The sequence below is a fragment of the Trachemys scripta genome, chromosome 4 (genome assembly GCF_013100865.1).
Source record: "Trachemys scripta elegans isolate TJP31775 chromosome 4, CAS_Tse_1.0, whole genome shotgun sequence".
Classification (NCBI taxonomy): domain Eukaryota; kingdom Metazoa; phylum Chordata; order Testudines; family Emydidae; genus Trachemys; species Trachemys scripta.
Genome location: NC_048301.1, coordinates 70,825,842 through 70,852,758, shown reverse-complemented (window position 1 = coordinate 70,852,758; position 26,917 = coordinate 70,825,842). Strand labels below are relative to the sequence as shown.

The 26,917-nt window shown below is 42.1% G+C and overlaps 1 protein-coding gene across 5 annotated transcripts in view; it reads right to left on the bottom strand.

The window, feature by feature from the left end:
• Positions 1–6,155: 6,155 nt before the first annotated feature.
• Positions 6,156–26,917, bottom strand: part of CELF1 (CUGBP Elav-like family member 1) — a 91,760-nt gene continuing 70,998 nt past the window's right edge. For 3 of the 5 annotated variants that reach the window (XM_034769420.1, XM_034769422.1, XM_034769424.1), the window contains 5 exons: positions 22,322–22,435; positions 21,929–22,114; positions 20,857–21,000; positions 15,428–15,596; positions 6,156–9,097 (listed from right to left, as the gene is read on the bottom strand). In XM_034769420.1, the coding sequence (XP_034625311.1) occupies positions 15,469–15,596; positions 20,857–21,000; positions 21,929–22,114; positions 22,322–22,435 (572 nt within the window). In that variant the 3' untranslated portion in view covers positions 6,156–9,097; positions 15,428–15,468. The remainder of the gene's footprint in view (positions 9,098–15,427; positions 15,597–20,856; positions 21,001–21,928; positions 22,115–22,321; positions 22,436–26,917) is intronic. The other 2 variants (XM_034769421.1, XM_034769423.1) reach the window with 1 other exon arrangement.

The following is a 26,917-nucleotide window of genomic DNA, read 5'->3' as shown; positions in this document are numbered from 1 at the left end:
AATTCAATCGGAATGGCCACTCCTGGGCTCCCCCTCCCTATTGGCTACAGCTGTGCCTGCCAGTCCTGGTCACATGGCTTCACAGGAATGTCAGTCAGTCTTAGTAACGCCAAGGTCACAGTGAGCCAACTGCTCCCACGTCCTGTCTCCCCCCCCAGCATGCAACATATATAAATACCCCAGAGAAAGACAATCAGCTGCAGTGACAGGGATGTCTCAGTAATCTTTTCCCCCCGCTCCCATCACTGGGCACTTTGAAGTCTCTTTGGAGGAGATTTAATACTCCTGCTTTTCTTATTGATACCCATCAGCTTGGAGTGTGAGACTCACAGTATCATAAGGCACAGATGCAGACACCTCCCCGGATGCTTTTGGTGACCGGGATCTCAAAGTGGCAGCCGCTATCTTTTCCCTTCCAGTCCTCAGTGACAAGATCCTGAGATAACCAGGCTGTCAGAAGCCTTAACTCTTGAAGCTCTTGGTGACCTGGAACTATAGGTAGACGGGGTATGAGCAGTCTTACCCCTTCAAGTTCTGAGACACCATGATCCGAAGGTAGATGGGGCAGTATGTACATGGGAGTTTTCAGAGCCCTGGTCTGAAGTTGGTTTTAAGGCTTGCTCCATCATGAAAGCCTGAACTTTATCTCCTTGTTCTTACAAGATTTGCTTTTAACTGAAGTACAGATTGTATACTTTGAGGGAATATGGGCATCCTCCAGACACTCAGAGTCTGTTATTAACTGGGATAGATTCCTGGCAGGAAAAACATTTAAAGCCTGGAGATCACGGAGTATCCCAGAAATTAAGAGTCTAAAGTGACCCACAAACAAGGAAAAAACCAGAAGTAAAAAGGAACTATTTACAAACTATAAACTAGCTATTTAACAACACTAAAGCACTCAGTAGAAGTGAGCACACTAGTTGACAAGGAACTGAGGGCGGTTTACCCATGCAGCCCTATATATCCTTGGTACAGGGCATGTGTGCGCTGAACAGGCACTGCTACCAAAAATCTCCAATCAAAGGTGCAGAAGCACATACACACCTGAAGTAGAGCACCCATGGGGACACTACTCAAATAACTTCATATACCAAGTAAGAGAAACTGCATCCTGTATCCTTGACTTGCTATCGGTTTGTTGTGATGGATCATCTTGCACTCCAAAATGTAGGATTCCTTTCTTAGGAATCAGAATTTTACTGGGCTAGTGAGAAGGCAGCTTTGAAACCCTTTCCTACATATCTCCTAAAAGGGACAGGAATGAATTAGATCAGTTATTTTAGGAATCAGGTTTCTAGACAAAAGGGACATATCTCTTCTGATCTGCTGCACCTTAGTGCCTTGATCTAGGATGTCCCTGAATAGTCTGTTCCCTTTCACCAGAAGAGAGGGATCCTAAATCTGGCAGGCCAACAGTTGCTAGGTCATGGACTCTTCTCTCAACCAGATGGCCTGTCATAGATGGGGTTGCTAATCTGACGGAGCCTTCCTTGTGCAGCATCATGTCAGAAAGTGGACATTAGCATTCACTCATACACCAGATTGCAGAATACAGATCAGGACATAGGAGCCACATCCTGCAGAGAGGGAATGCATTGAGGCTCTGTGTTGTTAATTAGACATTTTCCAAAGACACCCACCATCCTTTTTATCGAGGGCATTCTTAAAGGAGATAAAGACTTTCAATGGGGGAGGATTGGCTGGGGCCCCTTTAGGGGTGAGCCCCAGGGTGACTCCCATTTAGGGAGTTTATATAACCCATCTGTGGTGTTCAAATCATTGTATTTGCCATCTTGTTTATCCCAGAAGGAATGCACTGGAGGACCCACTAGGGGTAGTCAGTTATTTTTTGTCAAAGTCCAAATTTCTTGGTCAAAGATATTGTCAAGGTCCAGCCTCCAGAGAAAATAATAATACCCCCCCCCAACAATAATAATAAGTAAATGAAAAGATTTCAGGGTCCATTCAAAAGCATCTGGCGGTCCGGATTTGGCCCATGGTCTGCCTGTTGACTACTCCAGCTCCATCCTATGTGGCTTTTGTGTGCTTAGAGACTACTATAGAAAAAGCTAAGGTAGACAGAACTGTTCTTCCTCAGGCACACATGGCTAGGAAGGGGTTAAATAAAAGGGCTTTGACAGCTTGAGGCTCTCACTCACATTTCCCCCTTAGTATTTAGCTGCCTTAGATTCTGGGGCAGGAGAATGGCCCTTCCTCATAGTGCTTCTTTAAATGATCCTCTTGAAAAAAAATATGCCTGAGGTTGAACTCCCCTTTGAGGGGAAAAAAAAAAAATCTCTTCAGATTCCTGGATCTGGAGACGCAGCTAGTTCTGGGGTGGGGCAAGGCTGCAGGCTTCACCCACTGGATAGGGGCGTCAGGGTAACAGCCACCCAAGTGAAAGCAAGATCATGTTATTTTCTCTGCTGGAGCAGATGTCCTGTAAAATTTCACTCCACAGACTGTCTAAGAGTCACTGATTCAGCAGAACTGCTCCTTGCTGCTTTTGGATCACCTTACTCAGGCACTTCTCCCCACTAGTAACCATTGCTTTGTTGTTCCTGTGAGGAAGAGGGGAAGGCTGTGGAATACTTTGCCCCCTCTAACAAAGATAGGTCCGTGGCTGCAACGGGGACAGAGCTATCCTACATTTGTGGCCACAGACCTGGTACCTTTTTACCTTTGGGTTGGACTCTGTTCTGCTGAAAGCCACAGCCTCACAGACCCAGCTGCTGCAACTGTCTTCTTGCTCAGATGAAGAGAGACAAGTAAGAGCATGTCTCAGCAGCTAAGGAGTTGGGGAGGGAAAGTATCAGGAAATGTGCTGAGCTGACTGCCTGGTCAAACTGAGAATAGCCACCATCAAGCTCAACCTGGTGAACTGAGGAAGACAGATACACGTACTCACAAGCAACTTACCAACTTGAAGCCAATGCATCATAGCTGAGGGCAGGTGGATAGGTGGAACCATCTTGGCCACTTAGAGCCTTACCATCCAGGGTTTCTCTGAGGAACTAAGACTTGTATTGTCATTAGCAGGGCACCTTGCTTCTTTCTTCCACCCCCTCCCCCAAAAATCCATACACGCCTGCCTCACCACACCCTCACTGTCCGCCTGCTTAGCTGCTCACTGCTCCTTGGGCACCAGTTCATCCTCCCTCATTGCACATACCCACTTTTATGCTAATTGCCTTAGCAGCCCGGGCTCCGACAATTGTATACAGTACAATTGAATATGAGATGGTCTTAAACGTTTTTCATTTACACCTGTGCATGAGGCTGCATGTTGTAACTCAGAGCAGAATTTGGGCCTTAGTGTGTAAATTGGTTGAGGGATTTCTTAGAGCATGAGAGCGGACTAGCTTGATAACTTGTCTCCAGTCTGCTAGCATTCTGCCCTCTCTGCTGCGCCTGATGCTGAGGGTCAGGAGGGCAAAGAAAGGATCAGAAAACTTGCTGCTGAAAGGTGGTGTTCTGTGTAAAGCAGACACAGCCCCTTCTACACATAGGGTTCTTATCTGAGTTTCCACAACCTGCTACTGACACAACTACTGTTTGGGATTTGCCCTGTGACAGGCATAATCTACTTTGCTGTGTAATCAGGAATCGTTCATCTCACATGAAGAGATGAGTTTCCTGATTCAGCTGCTTCGCCCAGTCTTCCACCCTCACCCCCACCTCTAAGTTTGTCTCCCCATCCTCCCTTCTAAACAGTTGCTAATTAACTGCACATATAGTGCATCACACAACAGGTGGCACAGCATCTTGCTCTGTGATTGGTGGGTTGCACTGGATGGAACACAGGACTGAATTATCTAATGCTCAGGGCTGCTCTCAGATTTATAGTCATTATAGGAAGTACTGGGTGAAGTGGAGTGGGCCAAAAGAGAGGAAGGACACATTGGAAATGGAGTCTGTGGCTGCCCCAAGACTGTGACAGTCTGAGTAAGGGACTTACATATGAGTCAACAGAAGGAGAGGTGACATTATTTTTGAATTTTAAAAAGACTGAAAAGATGCTCACTTGCTGGGTTTAAACTTCCATGGTACTTTCCCCAAGATTTAGGGATATTAATGTTAATATCCTGGCCAGATTCTAATTGAATCACATTCCATCTACCCAAACCCCTCAATCTTACACAACAGATTTCACTCCAAACCACTTCACAGTGCTTCACAAACAGGGATAGCTTCACCCACCACTGAAACAGTGGAGAGTAACACTACCAAATAGGTTAGGACAGGAAGTGAAGAATACTGTATTCAGTTGAAGCGGCCAGAGAAATTTAGGGAAGAAGAATGTACAGTAACTCCTCACTTAAAGTCGTCACGCTTAACGTTGTTTCGTTGCTGATCAATTAGGGAACACACTCATTTAAAGTTGTGCAATGCTCCACTCAGGTTGTTTGGCTGCCTGCTTTCTCCACAGCTGGCAGCCTCTGGGCAGGAGGGAGGCGGAAGGAGGAGGACTCGGCACACCTCCCCCATCCCTCCCCTGCTCCTGCGTTTTGGAGGCAGGAGGGAGGGGGGAGGAGTGCAGACTAGGCACGAGGCTCCTCCTCCCTCCCCTGCCTCCCGAACCGAACGCGGCATGCCTCGGGAGGGGAGAGGAGTGAGGACTTGGCACGCCTTCCCTATGTGGCAATCAGCTGGCTTGCGGCGTTTAGAAGGCAGGGGAGGGAGGGGGGAGGAGCCAGGACGCAGCAAGCGAAGTAAAGGGGGAGGAGATGGGGTGGGAGAAGAGGCGGGTCAAGGATGAGGGTTTGGGGGAAGGAGTGGAGTGGGCGGGTTGAAGCCCCCGCCTCTGGAGTTTGCAGAGTAGGGGGAAGCTGCCCGGGAACCTAACCCCCCCATTTACATTAATTCTTACAGGGAAATTGGATTCGCTTAACATCATTTCACTTAAAATCGCATTTTTCAGGAACATAACTACAACGTTAAGTGAGGAGTTACTGTACTTCAAATCAGTGGTTTACCAACTGTGGGTCATGACCCAAAACTGGGTCGCGGAATGGAAGGGACTGGGTCGCGGCGGCTCTGGTCAGCACCACTAACTGGGCCATTAAAAGTCCCGTCAGCAGTGCTGCCCAGCTAAGGCAGGCTAGACCCTACCTGTTCCAACATTCTGCTGCGCCCCAGAAGCAGCCAGCAGCAGGTCCGGCTCCTAGGCAGGGGGGCCATGGGACTCTGTGCGCTGCCCCCGCCCAGAGCACCAGTTCTGCACTCCCATTGGCTGGTTCCCCAGCCCTGACCCCCTCCTGCAACCCAACCCCAAGACCCCGCCCCAGCCCAGAGCCCCCTCCCACACTCTGAACCCCTCATTCCAGGGCCCACCCCGCTGCCCTCACCCCAACCCTCTGCCCCAGCCCTGAGCCGCTCCTACATCACCTAACCTCTCATCCCCAGCTCTGTTGGGTCACGGACATCAACAGTTTTCTTCAACTGGGTCGCCAGAAAAAAAGTTTGAAAACCATTGCTATAAATAACCCCAGACTCCTGCTAAATATTTTTTGGGTAAAAACCTCTCCTCTACAGAAAAATGCCTCCCATGTGTGTGCAGAAATGCTGTGCACCATCCCGCCTCTGTGGGCAGGCAGCTGTTCACCTTTTGGTGTGTGTTAGGGGCCCCAGGACCCTGTATCCCAGTTTAGAGAGACAGCTGTATGTATGAAGAGTCCTGGAACACTGCACCATAGGTCAGGGCCCAATCCTGCTCCTACTGAGTTAATAGTTTTGCCAGCATGGGAGAGAAAGGGTAAAATTCAAGGGAAGATAGGAGATCTCTCAGGAGAAGAGAGAGAATGAGAAGGACCAAGAGAAAGAAAAGCATTAATTTAAGTTAGTGAACAGAGAAATATTCAGAAAAAAAAATATAGGAGGAGAGAAACTGGAGGGCAAGATAAAAGGATAATAAACTCTTGCCCATGTCTATTCACAGTAATAGATTAGCACAGTGCTGAAACCAACAGCTATTTTATATACCCAGAGAGAGTGGCATATCATGAACATTTTGTCTTACATTGCCTGGCTAAGAAATAGGAAGGTATTCCTCCATGCCCCTTTCAAACCCAGCTGGCAGAGTCCCCTCTCCTCACCTGCACCCATTTGTAGAGTGAGAGATTGAGATTCAACACAGAAATGACACAAACAGACTCTTCTCAAACAGTTTAATAGCAAATAAACAAAGGAAGGTACCACACTTGGCATATACAAAATGACTTGTTGGTGTGTCTGTGCAATTAAAACAGGTTTAAGTTCCCCATCGGGACAAAAAGAAAAAAAAAAAAAAAAAACAACACACGAAGGAAGAAAATTCCTTTAACACATACTCGCTCGTTCCAAACTTGTAACAAATCTTTTCATTTTTAAATCCACTACACAAACTCCGCGATCAGATCAGAAAAGCAACATGTGCTCCTCTGCTTTTAAACCATTAAAGTAAAATCCATAATTTTCTACAGAGTACAACACAATTTCACACAAGAAGACATTTTGTTTTGCAAATCAAAACAAGAAAAGGAACAGCTCAAACAAGGTAAAGAAAAGCATTTCTACAACTGAATCACGACTTTGAGTTGATTAAATCCTGTTACTGCAGAACAGACTCTACATTTGGTCATAGTGGCAAATTGTTTTCTTGTCACATTGTGAATCACTTTACATTGTTTTCTAGTAGAAAAGGCAAAAAACTGTACAAAACCCCTAGTGTTAAATACGTTTGTACCAATAAAAAAGCCCACAGGTTTGTCTCCAAAATGTAAATTTTCTTTTTTAAATTATTCACAAAAAGCAGCCAAAAATCAGAAAGGCAGCTGCTGCTCCACTGTCTCAAATCCATTAAAACCACCACAGAACAATTAAAACAACCAAAGAGAGAAAAGGAAGGAAAGGAAAGGAACATCCAACGTTTGGCATTTTGGTTTTCTCCAGAGATTTTTCCACAGGTTTCCCCAGAGTTCCTCATGGAACTGAATGCACATTGTATAGAAATGTATTGGCAAAATTACTCAATACACTGCGGTGTCTCAGCGCCCCAACTGACAGATGGCCTGGTGCATTCAGACTGTGGGGCTAACAGCAGTCATCTCACAATCCTATCTCAAAATGAGTCTCCACCATCTTTTCACACAGCCTCATCTCCCAAGTCCCAGATCTATAAGTCACAGCCAAAAATAACATGTATTGAGAAGTAGTGAAATCCCCAGCCAACTCTGGGAGGGGAAAGAATAAATCGTCTTGTTCCCTTTTCACCACCCCAAGCACAGAGTAACCTACACAGCCAGGAGATCAGTCTCACATCCTTCCCACTTTCCAACCTCTCTCCCCCTAGGATTTTACTTCATATTCTTTTCCCACTCTGGGGTCCTTCACCAACTCACCTCCCTTAGTGACTAGGGTCTCCCCATAGCCATAGTCTTGCAGGTGCTTCCAAGTGCCAGTTTCTAGCCATGCAGTCTCACAGCGGATGGTTTTGTAGGACCAGGGGAAGCCAGCTGCCCTTAGAATAGTAGCCTGTACTGCAGGGCAGGAACAGAAACTGCTTGACTTTACCCAATTAAAGACTAAACAAAAACTTAAAAAAAAAAAAATCTCTATAGAGATTCCCCAGCTAAGACCCCTGAGAGGAGAAGCTGGGGTTGGTACCCTGTTCAGGTAACAGCGTAAGAAGCTGTTGTATTGTGCTTGTCATTTGGGGTAAGAGCCAGCAGTTGCATGACTAGGCTTATGAAGGCCTTCTCTGGGATATTCTGAACACTCTACTGCCAGTGCTAACCTAGAGCCACTAAGCCTCCCTCCACCATCTAAATAAATTTAAATAAATAACTGGGGCTGAACCTCACAAAAATTATGCCCCAAATTATATAAAATAAAATTTAAGAATGTATGAAGGGAGCCCCAGTTCCCTAGGATTTTAAAAGCAGAATTACTGCAACGATCCCTCACTTACCTGCTTCCCATCTATCCTGGTCTACCAAAACTCCTACAAGAACAATGCAACCAACCCTCCTCCTGGGAGCCTCTGATAGCTGTAGAGATGGAACAAGGCCCAGATGCTGTGTCAGGCAGACAGTCTAAGTGCACAGGTAGATGCCTCAGGTGACATCTGATCAGAAATCTGTCACACCAAAAAACACCAATTTAAAAGGATACCTTTGAAACCCAGTAAATTGCTCAGTTTTTGCACAAACTATAGAAAACAGAGAGGTGAAGGTGATATATTCGAGGGTGTGAAGAAAACAGCAGGAAACATGCACTATCCGAGTTTGGAAGAATAAAACTAAAACAATCACATTTTGCTGAAGAGATTGTAGTTACAAAAACAAAACAAAAACAAAACAAGCATGCTGGGGTTTAACAAAATACAACATCAACTTCGATCAAATTTTCACTGCAGACAAAGGCTGATAACTACACAGGAAAGGAAAAAACAGTAAGTGCCAGGGCAAAAATGCCGCTACAATCAGGAGAAAATATAGTTCAAGTGTTTTATGCTGATGCCACTCAAGTCAGAGTTTGAACTCATAAAAATACAAGCTATTTCCTCAAGCACAGAAACCATTTCAGCAAAATGTGACCAAAAGCCTCCTGAAAGGCTAAGTCGCATCATTCAATTGACTTTTTTCTTCAGATTTTTGTTTTTAAAACTAAGCACACAGAAAAAACTAAGCCGAGAAAGTGACTGGCTGTATGTTCACAGAAATACAAATACTCCATGCGGTATGCTAGCAAGGCTGCTCTGAAGACAATTACAAAGAGTCAGAATCACAAAATCAAGTGGTTATCTTACGAAGTTCTAGAAAAATAGAATTTTTTTTTATATTCAAATGCAAGTTTAAATATTCTCCTTCAGCAGTCTTTCTAGCAAAACCAATTTGGCAGCACACACACACAAAAAAAATAAAATAAACCAAAACAAACCAAAAACAAAGAAAGAAACAAACATAATAAAAATACACATCAGCGTCAAAGGTCAACACAAGGTCAAAGGTGAGAGTTCAAGCATCAGAGAAGCTGAAGAGACAAGGATTTGGACGATGTACTTGAACGCCACATCGACATGCTTTAGGCACAACGATGAACAAACGGCAGGAATCTAGAAAAAAACAAACCAGAAAGAGGGAGACCCACTGAGTTACACAGAGCAGTACATCCAAACAAGGAGAGAGAGAACAGGAATGGGCACTGTACAATGAGACCTCTTGGGGAGGGGAGTTGACAGGGAGGGCAGCACATGCCAACGATGGACAAGTAAAAGTCAAAGTACATGGAGGACACCAAGTAAACATCAAAATGCAAGAAATAAAATGGAAGCAGAGGCCTGGATTTCCCTTTGGACACTGGTTTTGTGGGACTGCTGTGCATTCACCTTTGCCCCATGCCCAGTGTCCCTGCTAGCTCTGCTTGCGAGAAAGACAACAGAGCACCCCAGGAGCCCACCTCCAAAGATACGGCTCCGGGATTAACACCCAACTCACAGAAATTCAGACAGCAAGAGACAGGACAGAGGACACGGGGGTAATTCACAGGTGATTTGACAGTTGAGACCTTTTTATGTCTTATCAAGGGAAATGCTTAGGTAGTGGTAGCCCAGGAAATCCATGCTCTTTGCTTCAGCTCCAGTCCCTTCCCATCCCTTAGGAACCCACAAAGTGGGAGGGTTGGTTGATTTTAGAACCAAATGAAAAGATTGTACAAGACAAATAAGCGGAACCAAAAATCCCACACAATAGAGAAGAATTCCTTAAGACTTGTCCTAGCTGAGCCCTTTTCACACTATTATACCTGGGCAGAAATTTTCCTTTCCCAACCCTTTCAATAGAAAGTCCCCTGCACTCTGATTTGCGAGAAGGGGATTCTGCGCACTGAGAAACTCTACAGTCACTGTTACCAGTTTGGAAAACTGGAAGATATATTGCCTGAACCTTTCTTGAGCAGAGTTTTCAGATCTGATGGGATCCCTACCAAGGGATGCTAACAGCTTTGCTGTCTTCTCGTGGCCACCAAACTGCAAAAGAGAGGGAGCCTTTTAGAGGGAACGTGGAAAGTAGAGGAGAAAGGGGGGTATCTTTTAGGATTCCACTTTACACCAGTTGTGGTGCCATGTCCTTCAGAGTCTCTCAAAACTGCTTAAGGGTTGCTGGTGAGTGATGTGAAGCTTTCAGTATCCCTATGAGTGAACCTGATGATTCCACAGCACTTGCAGCTAGCTCATGGAGCTCAAGGACCCTCCTCTGAATAATGGGGCAACAAAAACATGTTGCCACAGGCTGGCTAGCACTGGTGGTTTGGGTTTTCTCCCCATGCTTACCCTTCCAGAGACAGAACTGAGCAAGGAGACTGAGTGAAACCTCAGCTAGCAAGAGACACTGCAACATTAAACATTATTTCTATAGTTCTAGCAGTTTTTTAGGTGCTTGGCAAACAACTACAAGGACCAGGTCTCTGCCGCGAAGAGCTTACAATCCAGAAAGGCAAAGTATCAGTGGAGAAATGGGGCATGGGAAAGAACAAAAGCTAAGGGTTCAAATGACATTTAGCAGACATCATAGGAATTCCTTGTGTGGTTTTGTCTTTTTTTTTTTTTTGGTAGATATTTTCAGATGTCTTCTCTGTCAACAACTTTGAGGGAAAGACTAGGATTCATTAGAGGCCTTTTGGAAGAAGTGTCTAAAGGAGAGACTTGGATGAAAGACTGAAGAGGTGGCAGGTTGGGGCACATAATGACATAAGGAAAGGGAGACAGTTATTTCTGTGTCCTTGTTTCTCTCTCTCATTTGTGGGTCGATAACATTATACTGAAATTTTTCTGCATTCTATATTTTATACTTTGTAACATTTCCGCTTAGTGATCCACAACATCCTTATATTTGTCTGTTTGCATAAGGAAAATCCAAATGTACACTGTGGGCATCTGCGCTCTTGATTTGTAATTTTTTAGCTATGACATTGCTCAGGTGAAATAGTTGTGTAAAAAGGTGTTTCGCTGAGCTGTTTTTAGATTGCTGCTGATTATCTGTTTTATTTCAGGAGGAAGTCAATGGGTTCACAAGTATGCAGAATTCCCTCTCCCCTTCTATACAGCGATCAACAAATGGAATTGCCTGAATTAATTCTGCCTTGCAGGCAGGTAAGTTTCCAATATACATTTTACTGTCTAGGTTAAGGGCTTTTTATTTAAGGATTTAATTGCCTGGGTGGAATTTCCCATGGTGATAATTGTATTTTCCAGATAAATTTAACTTGTTTGATCTATTATCTCATCATTAAAATATAAAAGATATTTCCAAAAATTGTTTCGGACTCTTTTGGAAAGTTCTAAGCCTAAGCAAAATGAGGGTTGATTTTAATGAATATTTATCAAAAGCATTTTCTAATAAATGCAAGCTCTGCATACTGGTAAGATAACTAAGCTGTAAAGAGACATCTAATTTTAGACTCTGTTATTTAGGTGCTGAAGAATCTAATCAGAGTAGGTTTGCTACAGCTGTAGATATTAAACAGTATCAGGCTAAGCCCAATCACAGCCTTACCTAATTCTTTGCTCTTAACATGGGATGCCAAGTAGAATCAAATGTCTTCTGAAAGTCGCAAAGCAGGCAAATACTTCCCCCTTGTTTCTATGAAGCAGATTGTTATTTACAAGGATCTGCAGAGTACACATGCAGTCTGGAGTTCTGTGGTTCAACAGAAATCATACTGGATTTTGTTGTAGAATCTCTTTGGAAAATCCAGATTCTTTAGATTAAGAGCATACAAAATACTTTGCCCATTTGGCTATTTAAGCAAATCTTTCTGTAGTTATTTGAACTGAGTCAACTCTTATGCCAATATCAATGTAACATGAAGACATTTCAGAGAAGTGCATAGATTATAACCAACTTAAATATTTTGCGATAGCGTCCGATATTTAAGTATTTCAGAATGGGTCAAGTCTGTCCCAAATAATTTTGCCAGTTTCAATTACGTAAATTTTTTTCTTCTCCCTTCCAGTCTCATCTTTAATAGTCTTTGGTAGCATACAAAGTTTTTCTTCTGGGGACAGTTTCTCATTTGGATTATTTCTAAAGAGTAGTTCAAAGTGATTTTACCAGATTTTTGTCACAATGGGCTGCTAATTCAGAGTCTACTTTTATGTTTAGTCAATTTATTCCAATGGTCCCCAAAACAGCTGACTGATTTGATTTGCAATAGAATGAGAGCGATTAAAAAAATACCGGATTTCCTGCCAAAGAGCGAGGAAGAAAATTCTGTTCAAATCTGGAAGGAATGAAGGAAGAGGCAGAAATCCCTAGTCTGTAGCAGCTGCCACCAAGCAGAAATGAACACACTTATTTTATACAATCAGCTGCACTGGGCAGTAAAAAACCTCCAACAGTCAGAGACTTGATACATTTATTAACTTTGGCACTACATGCCTGGACACACCAATAGACTGAATGAAGCTGAAACAGACACACATTTAGGGTCCAATCTTTAGCTGGTATAAATTAGTGTAGCTCAATTAAATACAATGGAATTGCATCAATTCAGAGATGCTGGGGATCATGCCCTTAGAATTTAACCTGCATAGATTTGCATTGGCAATACTTGCATTATAGTCATGCCAGTAAGGCACAAGAGCTAGCCCAGGTTAGGCTTCTAGTAAAGATAATCACACTATCTGGGAAGAGTCATAGAGCTAAATTCATCCCTGGCATAAGTGGGTGAATCTTCCACTTAAATCAATGGAAGTTACACCTGTCTACATCAGGGCTGAGTTTGGTCAGTACAAGATGCAAAGGCTAAAGATACTAAATACAGAGCAACTGAAATGACTACTTAAAGGAACAGGCCCATGTTTGGGGTCAATGGAGCAAGGGTCTCAGCAGCATGTAGCGTACTATAAAAGAGTGACTGTAGAGACCACAGAGTACAGCTATCCCCTCCACTGATTCACAGTATTAATCCTTCCTCATTTAGCAGTTAGTCAGCCTGAAAACAGGCCACTGAAAATCAGTAGTTTCAATCATGCACATAATTGTATGTGTAAAACAATCACATTTAGGATTCTACAAAACCCTGGCCTTTTTTCCAGTGAAATAATTTAAGTAATAAATATTCTCCACCCTGGAGCGGTATAAAACTTCTATAAAAATAGAAACAACATTCTTGGTTACAGCAGGTCATGCTTGGAGCGGTTGCTCCCAATCATGATCTCTCTTCTTTTTTTTTCTTTTCTTTTTTTTTTTTTGCAAAGTATATTTATAAAATAATCCCATTATGACCTTAGAGGCCTTAACACTCCAACACTTTCTTCTCAGAAAACCAGGACACATCTCTCCCAGTGCACAGAATTCAAGTGTACACGGTTCGCCTAAGTGTATGTATGTATGTTTATAGAGAGACCCAAATAGTCAACATGAAAGGGTACCATATGCCAGCATAAATGGGAAATTTGGCAGTCTGTGCTTTTAACCTTTTTTCACCACAATATTCTCTGTATAATACTGACAATTTCTCCTACCCATCTGCCAGCACTACAGACAGGTTGGCACCAAAAAACTATTTGAGTTTCAAACTCCTCAACAGAAAGGGCACTTTACCCTGGTGCTGTGATGCAATGGGTCAGGCCTGGTATTTGTGAGGTTTAAGAGTCCAGGGGACCCAGTCCCTGGATATGCCTGACTTTCCCCATGGACTGTAACAGAGTATCTGTAAACACAGGCACATTCTAAACAACATTTCAGGGGCTTATGGCTCCTCCTGCTAGAGTAGAGAAGGAAGTAAACACCCTGTGTCTGACCCCACATGCTTCCTACTTTGGAGCCAGCTCCCGAACACAGGATTGCAGTGTTACTTGGTGGGCTGAGGAAAAGCATCACCCCAAACTGGGAACACAAAGGAGAAGTGGAAATGGAGAAAATATGAGGTAAATGGAATCTCTATTAAAGATGTACAGAAACTGTAAACTTCCCGTGTGACAGAGGTGGATTTTGATGGTTAGAGCACTAGCATCTACTGTGACTCCTTGATGTGCTTCAGGCCAGAGTTTCAAAGGGGCTTTGAGCCTCCTAAAAATCAGTGTATACTAAGGCCGTGTAACACATTCTTTGCACATTTGTGAATTTGCCAATGTGTGTGTTCAAGAGGGGAGTGTCTGCTCTTCCTTCAACATATTGGGTGACAGCCACTGCCAAAGGCAGAATAAGACTGGGTGGTTCAAGGTCTGCTCTAGTACACTCACCACTTTAAAAGAAAACTGCAGTGTAAAAAATAAATCTTATTTCTATTCCAAATCACATCACAGAATTACTAGTGAGCAGGAAATTGCCTTTGGAAAAGAGTATGACTGCAGAAACAGCTCCCACTTGGATATGCAAGGCAGCAGAAACTTCAGAAGCTGTTGTAAAGTATGCTGTATTATTTGTTGTTAATTTAATAGTGTAACAATAAATAATTAGCATTTAGATTGTGCTTAGTGAGTATTAATTCAAAGACCTGTGAGATGGACATTACTGTCATTATAGAAATGGGAAAACTGAAGCACAGGGATGGGAAGAGATTTGACCAAGGTGACACAAAGTCTGTGGCAGATTTGGGATAAGAACTCAGGAGTTCCTGGCTTCCAGCCCCAAATTTATTCCTCCAGACTACAGTGCCTCTCTAAACCCTAGCAATATTCCCAGCTGATCAGTCAAGAATAAGATTTCCTAAACACTGGGAAATTCAATTAATATGTAACTCTAGATGGATTATGAGGTTTTCTGGGCAGGGACAGTGTCTAAAATTTTTTTATAAAGTGCAGTGTACATTCACAGTGCAACAATAAATACCACTTTATATAGCAAAATAATCACTGCAGTTTTCTTTTAACCCATTAACCTCTTTGCTCTTCTAGATTTTTCACCTGCTCTAGAGACAGATTCAGATAGGAAGTTCCCACAGAAGACATTTAACTAAAGAAATACGAGAGCAAGGGGCATGGCAAAGGCTACATGAGGTCTGCTCATTGCCCATCTCAAGGTGGTTCTCCCTCCCCGCCTTTCTTTTCCTCAGTGCTGTCTGGTGTCAGTTCTGCTCCTCCTTCTTCCCTCTGGTGTCATGTCAGTTCTGCTGCTCTTTCTACACTCCCCCGCCTCCCCCACTAAAGTAGCTGGCATTGGTCCTTCTCAACACACTGGATACAAACACAGCAAACTTCAAATAAGGAAAAACAACAACAACAAAAAAACACCTCAGTGATATGGCACCTAAAATCCAAAGTAAAATACTGGAAACAAAATCACAAACTTGTCCTCCATCCGAAGCAGAAATCCCAGTGGACGCTGCAGCTGAATCTTCAGGGGGAAGATGTGCCAGCTAGAATGGCATGGATCAGCATCCAGGACTGTAAAAACACAGCCTTAGGACTTCGAATCACTAAGTGCGCTCCTCCCCAACTTACCAGAAGATCCTTCTCCCTCCAGTCCCAAAGGGGAGGGGCGCTCAGTATGGCTTGCTGTCATTCTTAGAGCGCTTGAGCTGCACTTTCAGACGCTTCATGCCAATTTGAAAGCCGTTCATTGACTGGATGGCAGCCTGTGCAGAGACAGGATTGTCGTAACTTACAAAACCTGGGAAAAGGAAAAATACATAATTATAGCATGCTCAGATCCCAAACAGACAAGTGGATAAGACTCTCTGCTACAAGAGCTGCATGTACCCAGGTTATCTCAAGGTAAACAGGTATGCGTGACGTGCCATTTTCAAAAGCTCATAACTTCACTAGATCACTCAGGCACTTCGCAAAGATTCCTGGCCAAACTGTAGCTTTCTATCACAAGCCACTTTGGCACAAGAGCTGTTTAAAAAAAAAAAAAAATAGCACTACAGTTTTTTTTCTAAACAAACAGGGAAAGGTTTTTCCACCAGTCTCCTCAGATTCAAACATAGCTTACTGATTTTTTGTTCAAACTTCTCAAAAACTCATCCCTGCGGAGAGACCAAACTTGGAAATTTTCAGTCCAAAAGATGAAAACTTTGCAAAGTTATAAATAATTGCAAACAGGAGCTCAGCATGGAAATTTTCATGTAATCTTAACTATAGCTATTGACCATGTTCCAGTTATGAGAACAAAAACTGATTTATTGGGCATAACTGAAACCTAGCTGATAACTTTTGTAACAGGAATGTCAGTATAGGCAAGGGAAAGAGAAGTGGCGTTGTATGTTAGAAATATTTACATGCTGATGCACTACGATTATACAAAGAATAAGTATGTTGGTAAAATTCTTTGAATAAAGCCACAATGAGAAACAGTGGGCATTTGCTAGAGACCCCTAAGAGTAGAGACTAGGAGGGTGAAATGAGCCAGCTCTCAGGGTACCTGAGACCACAGGATACTATACTCAGAAAGGCTTAACTACAGAGATCTCCACTGGGTAACAAATACACCTAGCGTGTTTCAAAGAGGTTCCTTAGTTATTCAGGGAAAAACGTTACGATCATAAAAGTAGATTCCAACCAGTGGAGAAGATGCCTTGGAGAACCACAGTATAGAGGCACGCATGCCAAAGACGGCACGCGAGCTTATTTTCAGAGGCACTCACACTGCCCGGTTCCTAGCCACCAGTCCGGCGGGCTCTGCATTTTAATTCAATTTTAAATGAAGCTTCTTAAACATTTCAAAAACCTTATTTACTTTACATACAATAGTTTAGTTATATATTATAGAAAGAGACCTTCTAAAAACATTAAAACGTATTACTGGCACGCGAAACCTTAAATTAGAGTGAATAAATGAAGACTCGACACACCACTTCTGAAAGGTTGCTGACCCCTGGTATAGAGGAACTGACAGGGAATGCATGACAATCAAGGAGCTTTGATATCAGTGAGCACAAACTACATCCATAATAAAGAATGGGTGCACACAGAATCCAGCAGTATAAAGGGACTAGATCTCAGAAAGAAGTCTAGGAAGCTGTAAATGAAAGGAAGTGTTAAAATCCACCAACATGGAAGATGGCTGGGTAATTGAAAGACATGATACCTCAGGCAAAACAGACTAACTTTGTTGAAAAAATAATATAAAGTAAAAGCAGCAGCCAGGGTGGTTTCATGAGCAATTATCTGCAATCTGAATTCAAAATAAACAAAGTACTGGAAAAGGAAAAAAGAGGGTGGCAAAGAAAGAAGTTTACAAAAGTTAATTAAAGCTGTGAATGGACGGGGGAAGTAAGGGGGGCCAAAACATAGAATGAAATATACTAACCGGGGGGACTAAGGAGAATAAAAATGTTCTTACAGATATATAATCAGGTAAGTAGTACTTGGGAGAAATTAAGTGTATTAAGAAGTGAGGAAGGAGATGAAAATTACCCTAAAATAGCCAAGATAATTAACTTCTTTTTAAAGTTTGCCTTAGAAAAACAACAAGTAAGGACAATTGGGAAGTAAGAAAGATATATAGCAACAGATACTGACTAAAAAATATAAGGGAATATTAAGAAAGTGTAAACATACTTAAGTTGGCGGGGTCAGTTTAGGTGCATCCAAGGATTTAGTGGAACTAACCAAAAAATTATCAAACCACTCACTTATTTTAAAGTATTAAAGGTAACTGGGGAGAGATGAGAGAAAATAAACATAGTCCCAATCTTCAAAAAAAAAAAAATGAAATAAGAGGTATCCTACTAATTAGCTTCATGTTAAGTCTAAAATTCTATCCCTACTAAAATAATAGAACAAATATTAAAAGAAAAAACATCGCTAAACATTTAGAGGATAATGGTACCATAACAACAAAAACAGCACTGTGGATTTCAAAACACAAATCTTGCCAGACACACTTGTTTGGCTCTTTTAATAGGATTACAACATTAGTTGACAGAAGTGCAGTTTTAGATATTTATTTTGATCAAACAGACATTTTAATCAAAATAAATTAAAATAACTTGAATATGAACAATAACATGCACAGAACATTAGCTGGCTGAAAATACTAAAGTACTGAGTTGGGGAAATATTTCATGGAGTACCACAAGGAATCTGCTAGTTCTGGACTTGCTAAACATCTTTGCTCATGATGTAGAACAGAGAGCAACTAGGACATTATCGATCTGGAAGGAGACAGAAATACTAGTGAAGACAAAGGAAGATACAAAAGGGATATAGAGAGGATAAATATGTGGGCAGAAAACAACAAAATGTGATAGCTTGGGATAATGCAGATAAGCACATCCTTGGAAAAATAACCAAAATCGCAGTAATTGAAAAGAGAGGGAAAAATCAGGGAAACAGTACTACTATGAGAGACTCAACAGCATTGGGGGACATGAAATTAGACACAAGTTTCCAAAGCAAAAATGACCAGTGCAAATTTTGGGTTGCATACTACAGTCATCAAAAGTGCAGGAAAAGAGTAGTCCCAATTCCCTAAGGTTCTGGTATGACCATGCACCTCATTACCAGAAAAAATTATCGACAAATTATCAGGAGTTCAGAGAGTAGAAAAATGAGGAAAAATCAACAGAACTATACACAAAAAGCACCCTGTTAAGATTGCAGAGTTAAAAAGACCATGAATTAGGATACACAACAAATAAGGTTTCAACAACAATTTATTTGACCATACCGTACATCCTGCATGTTTTATGGAATATGTTTAAAGATACAGTTTATATGAATCTCTATACATTTAACTAAGAAAAGAAGAATGGAAAACAGTATGTATGTTCAGTTTAGTCGAGTTAACGTTGCTGGTGGAATCTTAACCTTAGTATTTCCTGGCTTTATTATTTTAACACTGCAAGTTCAAATTTGCGTAACTGCAGGGTTGTTTTTTAAGAAAATCAGAAAATACTAAACAGCTTTGCTTTATAGTGTTAGACTTCACACAATCAAAATTAGGCTTTGAAATTCAATCTGGGCAATACCCAGATATCAGAGTGACTGGCATGGTATAAAAAAGCCACAAAATAAATTGCCTCCTTTGCTGCTGCTATTTATTTGATTGGAGGAAGTATTTTGCAAGTTGAGTTAACAGGGGAGCATTACATTTGTTTACGCTGGAGGGCTGGATGAAAAAGCAGTGTATGTAGATTGTTGTAGAAACACCTTGAGACTGCAACATCCATTAAGCTTTTTTCACACTCACACTGCTCTAGTCTCTATTATTAAGGCAGAATCTGAAAGAATTTTGCTGTGCATATTTCAGTGAGATGTTCACAATCTCTGCAGATTTTCCCAGGGCCCTGCTCAGGCCAGGCATAGAGAACATGCAGCGATGCCACAAAATGAGCAAGGCTCTATTATGTTCAATGTAGACTTAAGCATGCTCAATATCATCTGCTAAGAAGCGATAATATTTTCTTCCAAATCTAAGCTGCAGCAAATTCTGAGCTTTTCCTCACACTTCGAACTTCAACCACTAATCCTGCAGTTCTGTTCAAAATCAGGATTTTCCAAAGGACCAGATTCTTTGCCACCTTCTACATAGGAAAAGTGGTTCCATCTCAATTAAAGCTTTAAGGAGTTTGGCTGAACTTTAAAAATATCCCCTTCAGACAGAGACCAAGTATTGGTAATTTCAGTATGAGATGAATGTTTCACAAAGATATGTTTGATAAGACAAGGAATTATAATGGAAGCTATATTGCAACCTTAATAATGGATGTAAGTAGATTGCTTGGCTAACCAATAACAGGCAGGATGGTACCATAACAACAGTCTACAGATTTTTCAAGGTGTAAACACTAATGATGATGAATTATTTAGGGCAGTACCTTGTGGCATAACTAGGAGTAATGGGATCAAATTTAAAAAAAGGAAAATTCAAGGTGAGTATCAGGAAAACCTTCCAGATGGTGAACTGTATTAGGCTGTGAAATAATCTCTTAATGGAAATGAAGTAACGCACATCACTTGCTCAAAACTAGACTGGACAAAGCACTAGAGAAGAGACTATGAGGAACAATCTGTCATTTGCACGAGTAGGATCAGCTACAGTTATCCCAATATGCAAAGGAGGCCCAGTAAATAACAGAATTGAGGACTCTACTATAAGTAGGGCCCTACCAAATTCACAGTCCATTTTGATCAATTTCACTACCAGAAGGTTTTAAAATTGGTCAATTTCATGTTTCAGGTGTCTACATCTGAAATTTCACAGTATTGTAACCATGGGGGTCCCAACCGTAAAGGTACCCAGAAGTGGGTTTGATCTCCCCCACACCACTCTCTGAGCTGCCATGCAAGGGAAGGACAAGTCCTGTATCTCCTCAGTCCAGCAGGGAGGTGCAGCTAGGAGCCCCCCAGCTGGGGAGCTCCCAAGAGCAAGGCGATATTGGACCCACCTCCACAAGTCTCCGTCAGTTGAAGGAACCTCCGGGGCTAGAGCTTTCTGCAGCAGGGGGAGGCACTCGGAGGTGGGTCTGATCTTCTCCTGAGAGCAAGAGTGGCCATGGAGGGGAAGGACAAGTCCTCTCCATCCCCCCAGCCGGGACTTGCAGCTAGGAGCCCCTTAACAGGAGCACGCCCAGCTGCAAGGGGGAGATCAGATTTCACGGGGAAGGACTTATTTCACATTCCATGACATGTTTTTTCACAGCTGTGAAATTGGTAGGGTCCTAACTATAAGAGTTGCCCACACCCACATTACTCCATCACCACCTCAGGCTAATGGGGTCTGAAGGCCAGGGCTTTCCTAGACAGACTGACTACTGAGGTCAAAGAATAAAGAAAAATATCATTGCCTATCTGACCACTGTATGCAACTGTCCGCCATCCCTCCATGAAAACCTCCACCCAACTTATTTTCTCCCAGAGAATGGCAGTGATATATCTTATCATTCTTCACCCCGTGCTACTGACAGTGACTGGAACCAACATACCAAAACACTTGCTTAGATTGGTCTGCTTGTCAATGAAAACCTTGGCGGAGACGACATTCCCAAATGGCATGAACATCTGCAGCAGGTCCTGGTCTCCAAACTCCTGGGGGAGGTGGTAGATGAACAGATTGGCTCCCTCTGGACCTTCAAAACATCCATCAATTAGAAACACAAATTCAGCAAAAGCATGGGAGGTTGGGCCCTAATCTCAAAGCAGAGACCAAGAGCCATTCAATATAATTAACTTTGCCCTCTCCTCCCCGAGAAAGCAGTAAACAGGACCATCTTGATTTCAAAATAAAGCAACATGGTCTGTTGCTGGGATCAAATATTAAAGTGATTTTAGCTCCTTCCCCACTGTCTTTTCTCTAATTACTACACTTCCTGCATCACACTGAAGTCAACATTGGCTCAGCACCACAGATCTCGTTTGCTGCTGCATGGGAGACCTATGGGTATGAATCAGCCCAGGGTGCTGACTAAAACAAAACAGGTACTTATGCCAAGTCTCCAGCATGAGGAAACCAGCCAAATTGAATATAAAGACTAAAATGCTCCTGATATCCTGTATATTGGCAATGGCCTAAAACTCTCAGGTCCTGTTCCTTGCCTCTGAGTCAATCCTCCTCATTCCACCTGCTGCCCACATCACAGTCCCATAGTCCTCATTCTTTCACAGTCTTTCACTCAACATGCTAAATTAATCCAGTATTTGAAGTGTCAAAATACTAGCGACAGGGACTGTTCAGGGTGGTAACAAAAGGAAGAAATTCAAGTAATAAAATGAAATTAAGAAAATAAATATCCCTGATAGTGACACGTATCAGGCTGTGGCGACACCTCCCCCCAAAGGAATGTTTAAAACTGAACAAAGCACCAGAGAAATCAACTATACGGAACAATTCTGCAGTGGTCTCCCCGAATGGAGGAACTATAAGAGAATTCTCACTCTAGCTTTTGTGATTCTAGGAAGGCAAATGCTGTGCATGTGGTATGTGTATAAGGCTCAGGGCTTACTCTTCCTCAAACCCCCACTCAAACACTCAAGTCCTCTGCATAACTTCCCACCTACCTTCTTTTTGACTTCCTGCTGCACCAATACTCTGTTGTGTTAACAGACTCTGGTTGTAGAGAGTGGGCAATGCGGCAGCAGCATATTGCTGAATCCCAGAGTACGCCTGCGTAAGGGCCTCCATTGTGCTACCCGTGCCATTTGAAAGGCCACCGCTGCCAAGTCCACCATTTAAGGCTGCCATCCCTATGCAAGAAAAGTGAAATGAAGATTTAATAATTGAGTGGTATGTCTGAGTCGATGCTAGTCAACTTTCAATACACTTCACTGCTGTCAGAAACAAGCAACGGAGAACAGGCAGGGATAAACAGAATAGCTTATCCAGGAAGCAGTGGCACAACTATAGGAATTATAATCAGTCATTTTTCCCTCCCCTCATTACACAGAGCTTACCTGCTAAAGAGCTGACATTGAGGCCTGCTGTAGCACCTGCTAACGTCTGCAGCGCTCCAAGAGAGGCCATTGGGTTAACAGAGGAGCTGCTACTCGAGCTAGGTGAGGAACCTGCTATTAAAATTAGATAATTAAACACCAAACAATAACTTCTGCCCTTTATCATTCAAATCCCTTGTTAACCCATTTTTACTGCAATGCTAGTAACTAGTAACTAGTCAACCAATAATGACTAGAGCAGGGCAGTTGAGGATAGTTTACATTAAAAAACGAACTAACAAGCTATGACCAATCAACCCACTGATGGATGTACATGTAGGAGGAATCCCTTTCCCGCATCTTTTAACTGTTTTTGTCTTTTCCTAGCAAGAGCTCTTTGGGTACAGGGACAGGGACTGTGTGTGTACGTGTGTGTGTGTGTGTGTATATGTGTGTACACAGTACCCAGCACATTTTGGATGCTACTTAATATAAAATAACAACAACACCGTTAATAATACATTCACTGCAGAGTGTCTAAGCCAGGCCTGGATGCAACCAAAGCATGATAACCAGCTGGGGTCTCCACCCGAATAATATAAAAATCAGTAGTGCTGCAATGTGGAATAAAATAAGTATCCGAGACTGTATTACTATCAATCACATGCAAGATGAGAGAGAGAGAGAGGTCCTGGAGAGATTAAAGAAGGCTCCAGTCAGACTGAACACAAGGTTTTCCCTTACAGATAGAGCACAGATGCCTAGAATCTATTCTGGCAACTGGAATCATTTTCCACTATGGAATTCCTACTGCAGCAGTTGGGGCTGAGGTCAGGGCCAGGAACAAGTCAGAGAACAAACATCTCCAACACAAACGTTATCCTCCTCCATCACAAGAGTGTGATTGCTAATTGTCCTTTTAAACAAAGAATCAAACAGATTATTTATCAATCAGGCGTGGTCTCTAACACACTCACAATCCACACTGAACCCAGTTCAACAACAGATAGAGTTAGTCACAACAAACTGGATAGGGCAGCTGATAGGAAGCACCCTGTCTCTTTCAGGTCAGTAGTTTCTGAAAAGAGAGATATTTCCAGGGGAATAGAGGTTCAAACCATAGGTCATCTGTATAGGTCTCAGCACTGGTGAGAAAGAGGAATCATTCCCTGTTATTATAGAGGCATCTCAGAGCCACCTCTTTGGATGTGACAGATCACAAGCGTACACAGGCTGACAAGCATCAGTGAGCAATAAGTGCTGGGACATTTTAGCATATTCTGCTCAGTTAATCTCTTATGTTTTTATTGTACCTCAGCCAAAATGTTCTCAATGTGGTTTACATACTATTAAAGCTGGTTGAAGTTTTTCAAATTTTTGAAAAAATATTTTGTAATTGTCGTCACTATTTTTCATCCAAATCTATTCTACACAATTTATACATTAATAATTTCACCTGTCATCTGACACTTAGCCACTTCTGGGGTGGTATATTAGCTATTTAATAGGGTACAACAAAGTTACAAAACATTTTAGGGCAGAAATAAGGAATCCTGTAGCCAATAAAAACTATAGGGGAACAAAGGAGACCAGAATTTTAAAATCTGGATTTCATTATAGCTATGATACCTGGTCAACAAGACTACTCGTTATAAAAGTTCCAGAGAATCTTTGGAGTCTAGTTAGAACCTCAGTTTTACATCTCAACTAAAAGAATCCAACAACAGTATTCCTTCCATAATGCTATTTCCATACTGACTCGGAGGGAAGAGGGCCACCTAACAGATCATTATTATTTGAGCAAAGCTAGTATGGTTAGCACTATACAATGCAGAGAGAACGTTATGATCTGTTCCACAAGTTGACAGACAAAACAGACGACATACCAGTTGGCTAGACGAAGGTCCAAGTTCAGAAATGGTGCTAATTGTTGTGTCGTGTCTAAAATGAGATTTACTTCTACAATGGTTAACTACTTAAAAGCTTTGTAGAAGAATGCGCCACAAGGCAGGATCTGAACAAAGTCATTTGGAGCACAAGAAAGAGATTATTTCAAGAACAAGGAGTAGCACAAAAAAAGGAATGAAGCCAAGAGTGGAGAAGGATACGGAGGGAACAGACATGAGAGAAGGGAATGGATGCCTTGTGTATATAAAAAAAAACAGTATCAGTTTAATTTAAGGTGTAATTTTAAACCAATTTGAGTGCAAAAGGTTGGGTGGACACTTATTTCAGTTTAGCGTAGTCAATTAGGATCTGTTTAAGCTAACTCAAAATAATCCCTCAAACTGAGATAAGTGAGCCTACACGGGGGTTTGCACTAGTTCAACTAAACTGATGGTAAAAACAAATTTAAATTAAAACAGTGAATATTTCTCACATAAACAAGGCCAGGGTGAAGGCAGGGAGCAGTGGAATAGAATTAGGGAGAAATGTGAGCAGAGATGTAGAGAGGAGTGGTGTTATGCACAGCTTCAAAATGAGTACCATGAGCTTGAATTTAACATAGAAAAAGGGGAGCCAGGAAAGGGCTCTAAATAAGAGACTAGCATGGCCTGAGAGGTGTGAAAATCACTAACACTATTTAGGTTTTACTATTACACTTACTATTTGTATTGCAGTAGTGCCTCGAGGCCCCAGCTCCATTGTGCTCTGTACTGTGTAAACATATAACAGACAGTCCCTGCCCCAAAAGGCTTACAGTCTAACAAGTACCACTAACTAGGCCTCATTCCACTTAGCTTGTAGGATCTGAAGATATCACAGCCTGTAGTGGCAAGGTTGTAGGTAATCCTCCCACTGAACTCACCACAGGTGATCTTCTCAAAGACCCTTCCAGTGACAAATGCAAGTAAAAAAAAGGAGGAGATAATACTGGAGATCAACTAACTGATATGCCAGTGGTGTCAAGACTCAAAGTTCTGTGATTAATTGTGAGGAGACATACCATGACATTGAATGTTGTTTATAGGGCTTTACTTCTGCTTTTTTCAAAAGAATGACAGCAAATGGCATATAAGCATAGTACAGCACAGGATTAAAATTGAGCCAGATTTTGCCAGGTCAATAACTCCAAAAATCTTCTTGGCACTGCTATCTTGTTCTCCAGAATCACAACTGTAATTTTTTAAGGTCTTTAGCCTTTGCAGTTATGCAGAAATCCCTGAAAACATGAAGCAAGTGTAATTGATGCAGTAATGTCTGCCTGAGTCTGCAGAGAGCCTGAAACAATAGCTTTAAGAGATGTGAATTGCCCTATACATCTCCTTGGGATGGTCACTCAGATGTCCAACAATGATCGTTTAAATATCAACATTTAACTCTATTTAGAGTAGAACCTCAAGAGTTGCGAACACCTTGGGAATGGAGGTTGTTTGTAACTGAAATGTTCATAACTCTACAACTGAACATTGACTTTATACAGCTTTGAAACTTTACTATGTAGAAGAAAAATGCTGCCTTCCCTTTTTTTTTTTTTTTTAGCACTTTATGTTTAACACAGTACTCTATTCTATTTGCCCCCTTTTTTTTCCATCTCTGCTGCTGCCTGATTGTGTACTTCCAGTTCCAAATGAGGTGTGTGTTTGACTGGCCAGTTAGTAACTCGGAGGTTATACTTAGGGTGACCAGATGTCGCGATTTTATAGGGACAGTCCCGATTTTTGGTTCTTTCTCTTATATTACCCCAACTCCCTGTCCCGATTTTTCATATTTGCTGTCTGGTCACCCTAGTTATACTGTATGCTATTAAAGCACAGAAGAAAGGATAAGGAGAATCAGAGATCTGCACAATATCCTCTGAGTGGGACCATCTCATTTTGGCACCAGGAGTGGATGGCACTTGAGAGAAAACCACTATTTTTTCCTTCCAATATGACCCATGGAGAAGGTCAAAGGACAGGAGCAGAGCCCTGGGATGCATCTGAGCCTCATCAAGTGGATGATATTCCTGCAGAACATCTAAGCTCCACTGAGGGGAAGCCAATTCTAGAGAGCCCAGTGTGGCATTGAAACCCTACAGCCTAGTCCCATTAAGCAGCAAAGACCAGCTTCTATTCTGGTGGTAATATGGGGCTAAGGACGGCTACTTCTCCGCTCTGCTGGATGGAGGCTGTCTGCAGAGTCACACAAACACCACTGTACCAGTTACACTAGGGTCACATTCAAGTTTTTTCTTCCTCTACACATGAAGTTTGGAAACATGTTTTTAATGAAAGCTTAAATTCTGACATCCTCGCAACTCTGGGAGTCCGGGCTTAGGGGTGTGTGTGTGTGTGTGTGTGTGTGTGTGTGTACGTACGTACACACCTTACTTTAAATCTTACTGAGTAAGAACCAAACCTGACTAGCCCAACAGAGCCAGTGAGATCATATTTTGAACATCCGCACAATCTGTTGTGTGTGTAATCTCATTTTGGCATCTCAAATGGGTTGATCTTGAGAGAGTACAACTACTCCCCTTCAGTGCAAGGAAATATCTATGTTCTTAGACTATGCTCACTAACATGTTTTTATCTAGGGAGGGACTGAAGCAGAGGGCCTTGGGAATTCTCTCTCTCTTCTCTTCTATAGCCTAAACTCTTTGAGATGGATTTTAGGGTAAACATTTTTACTATA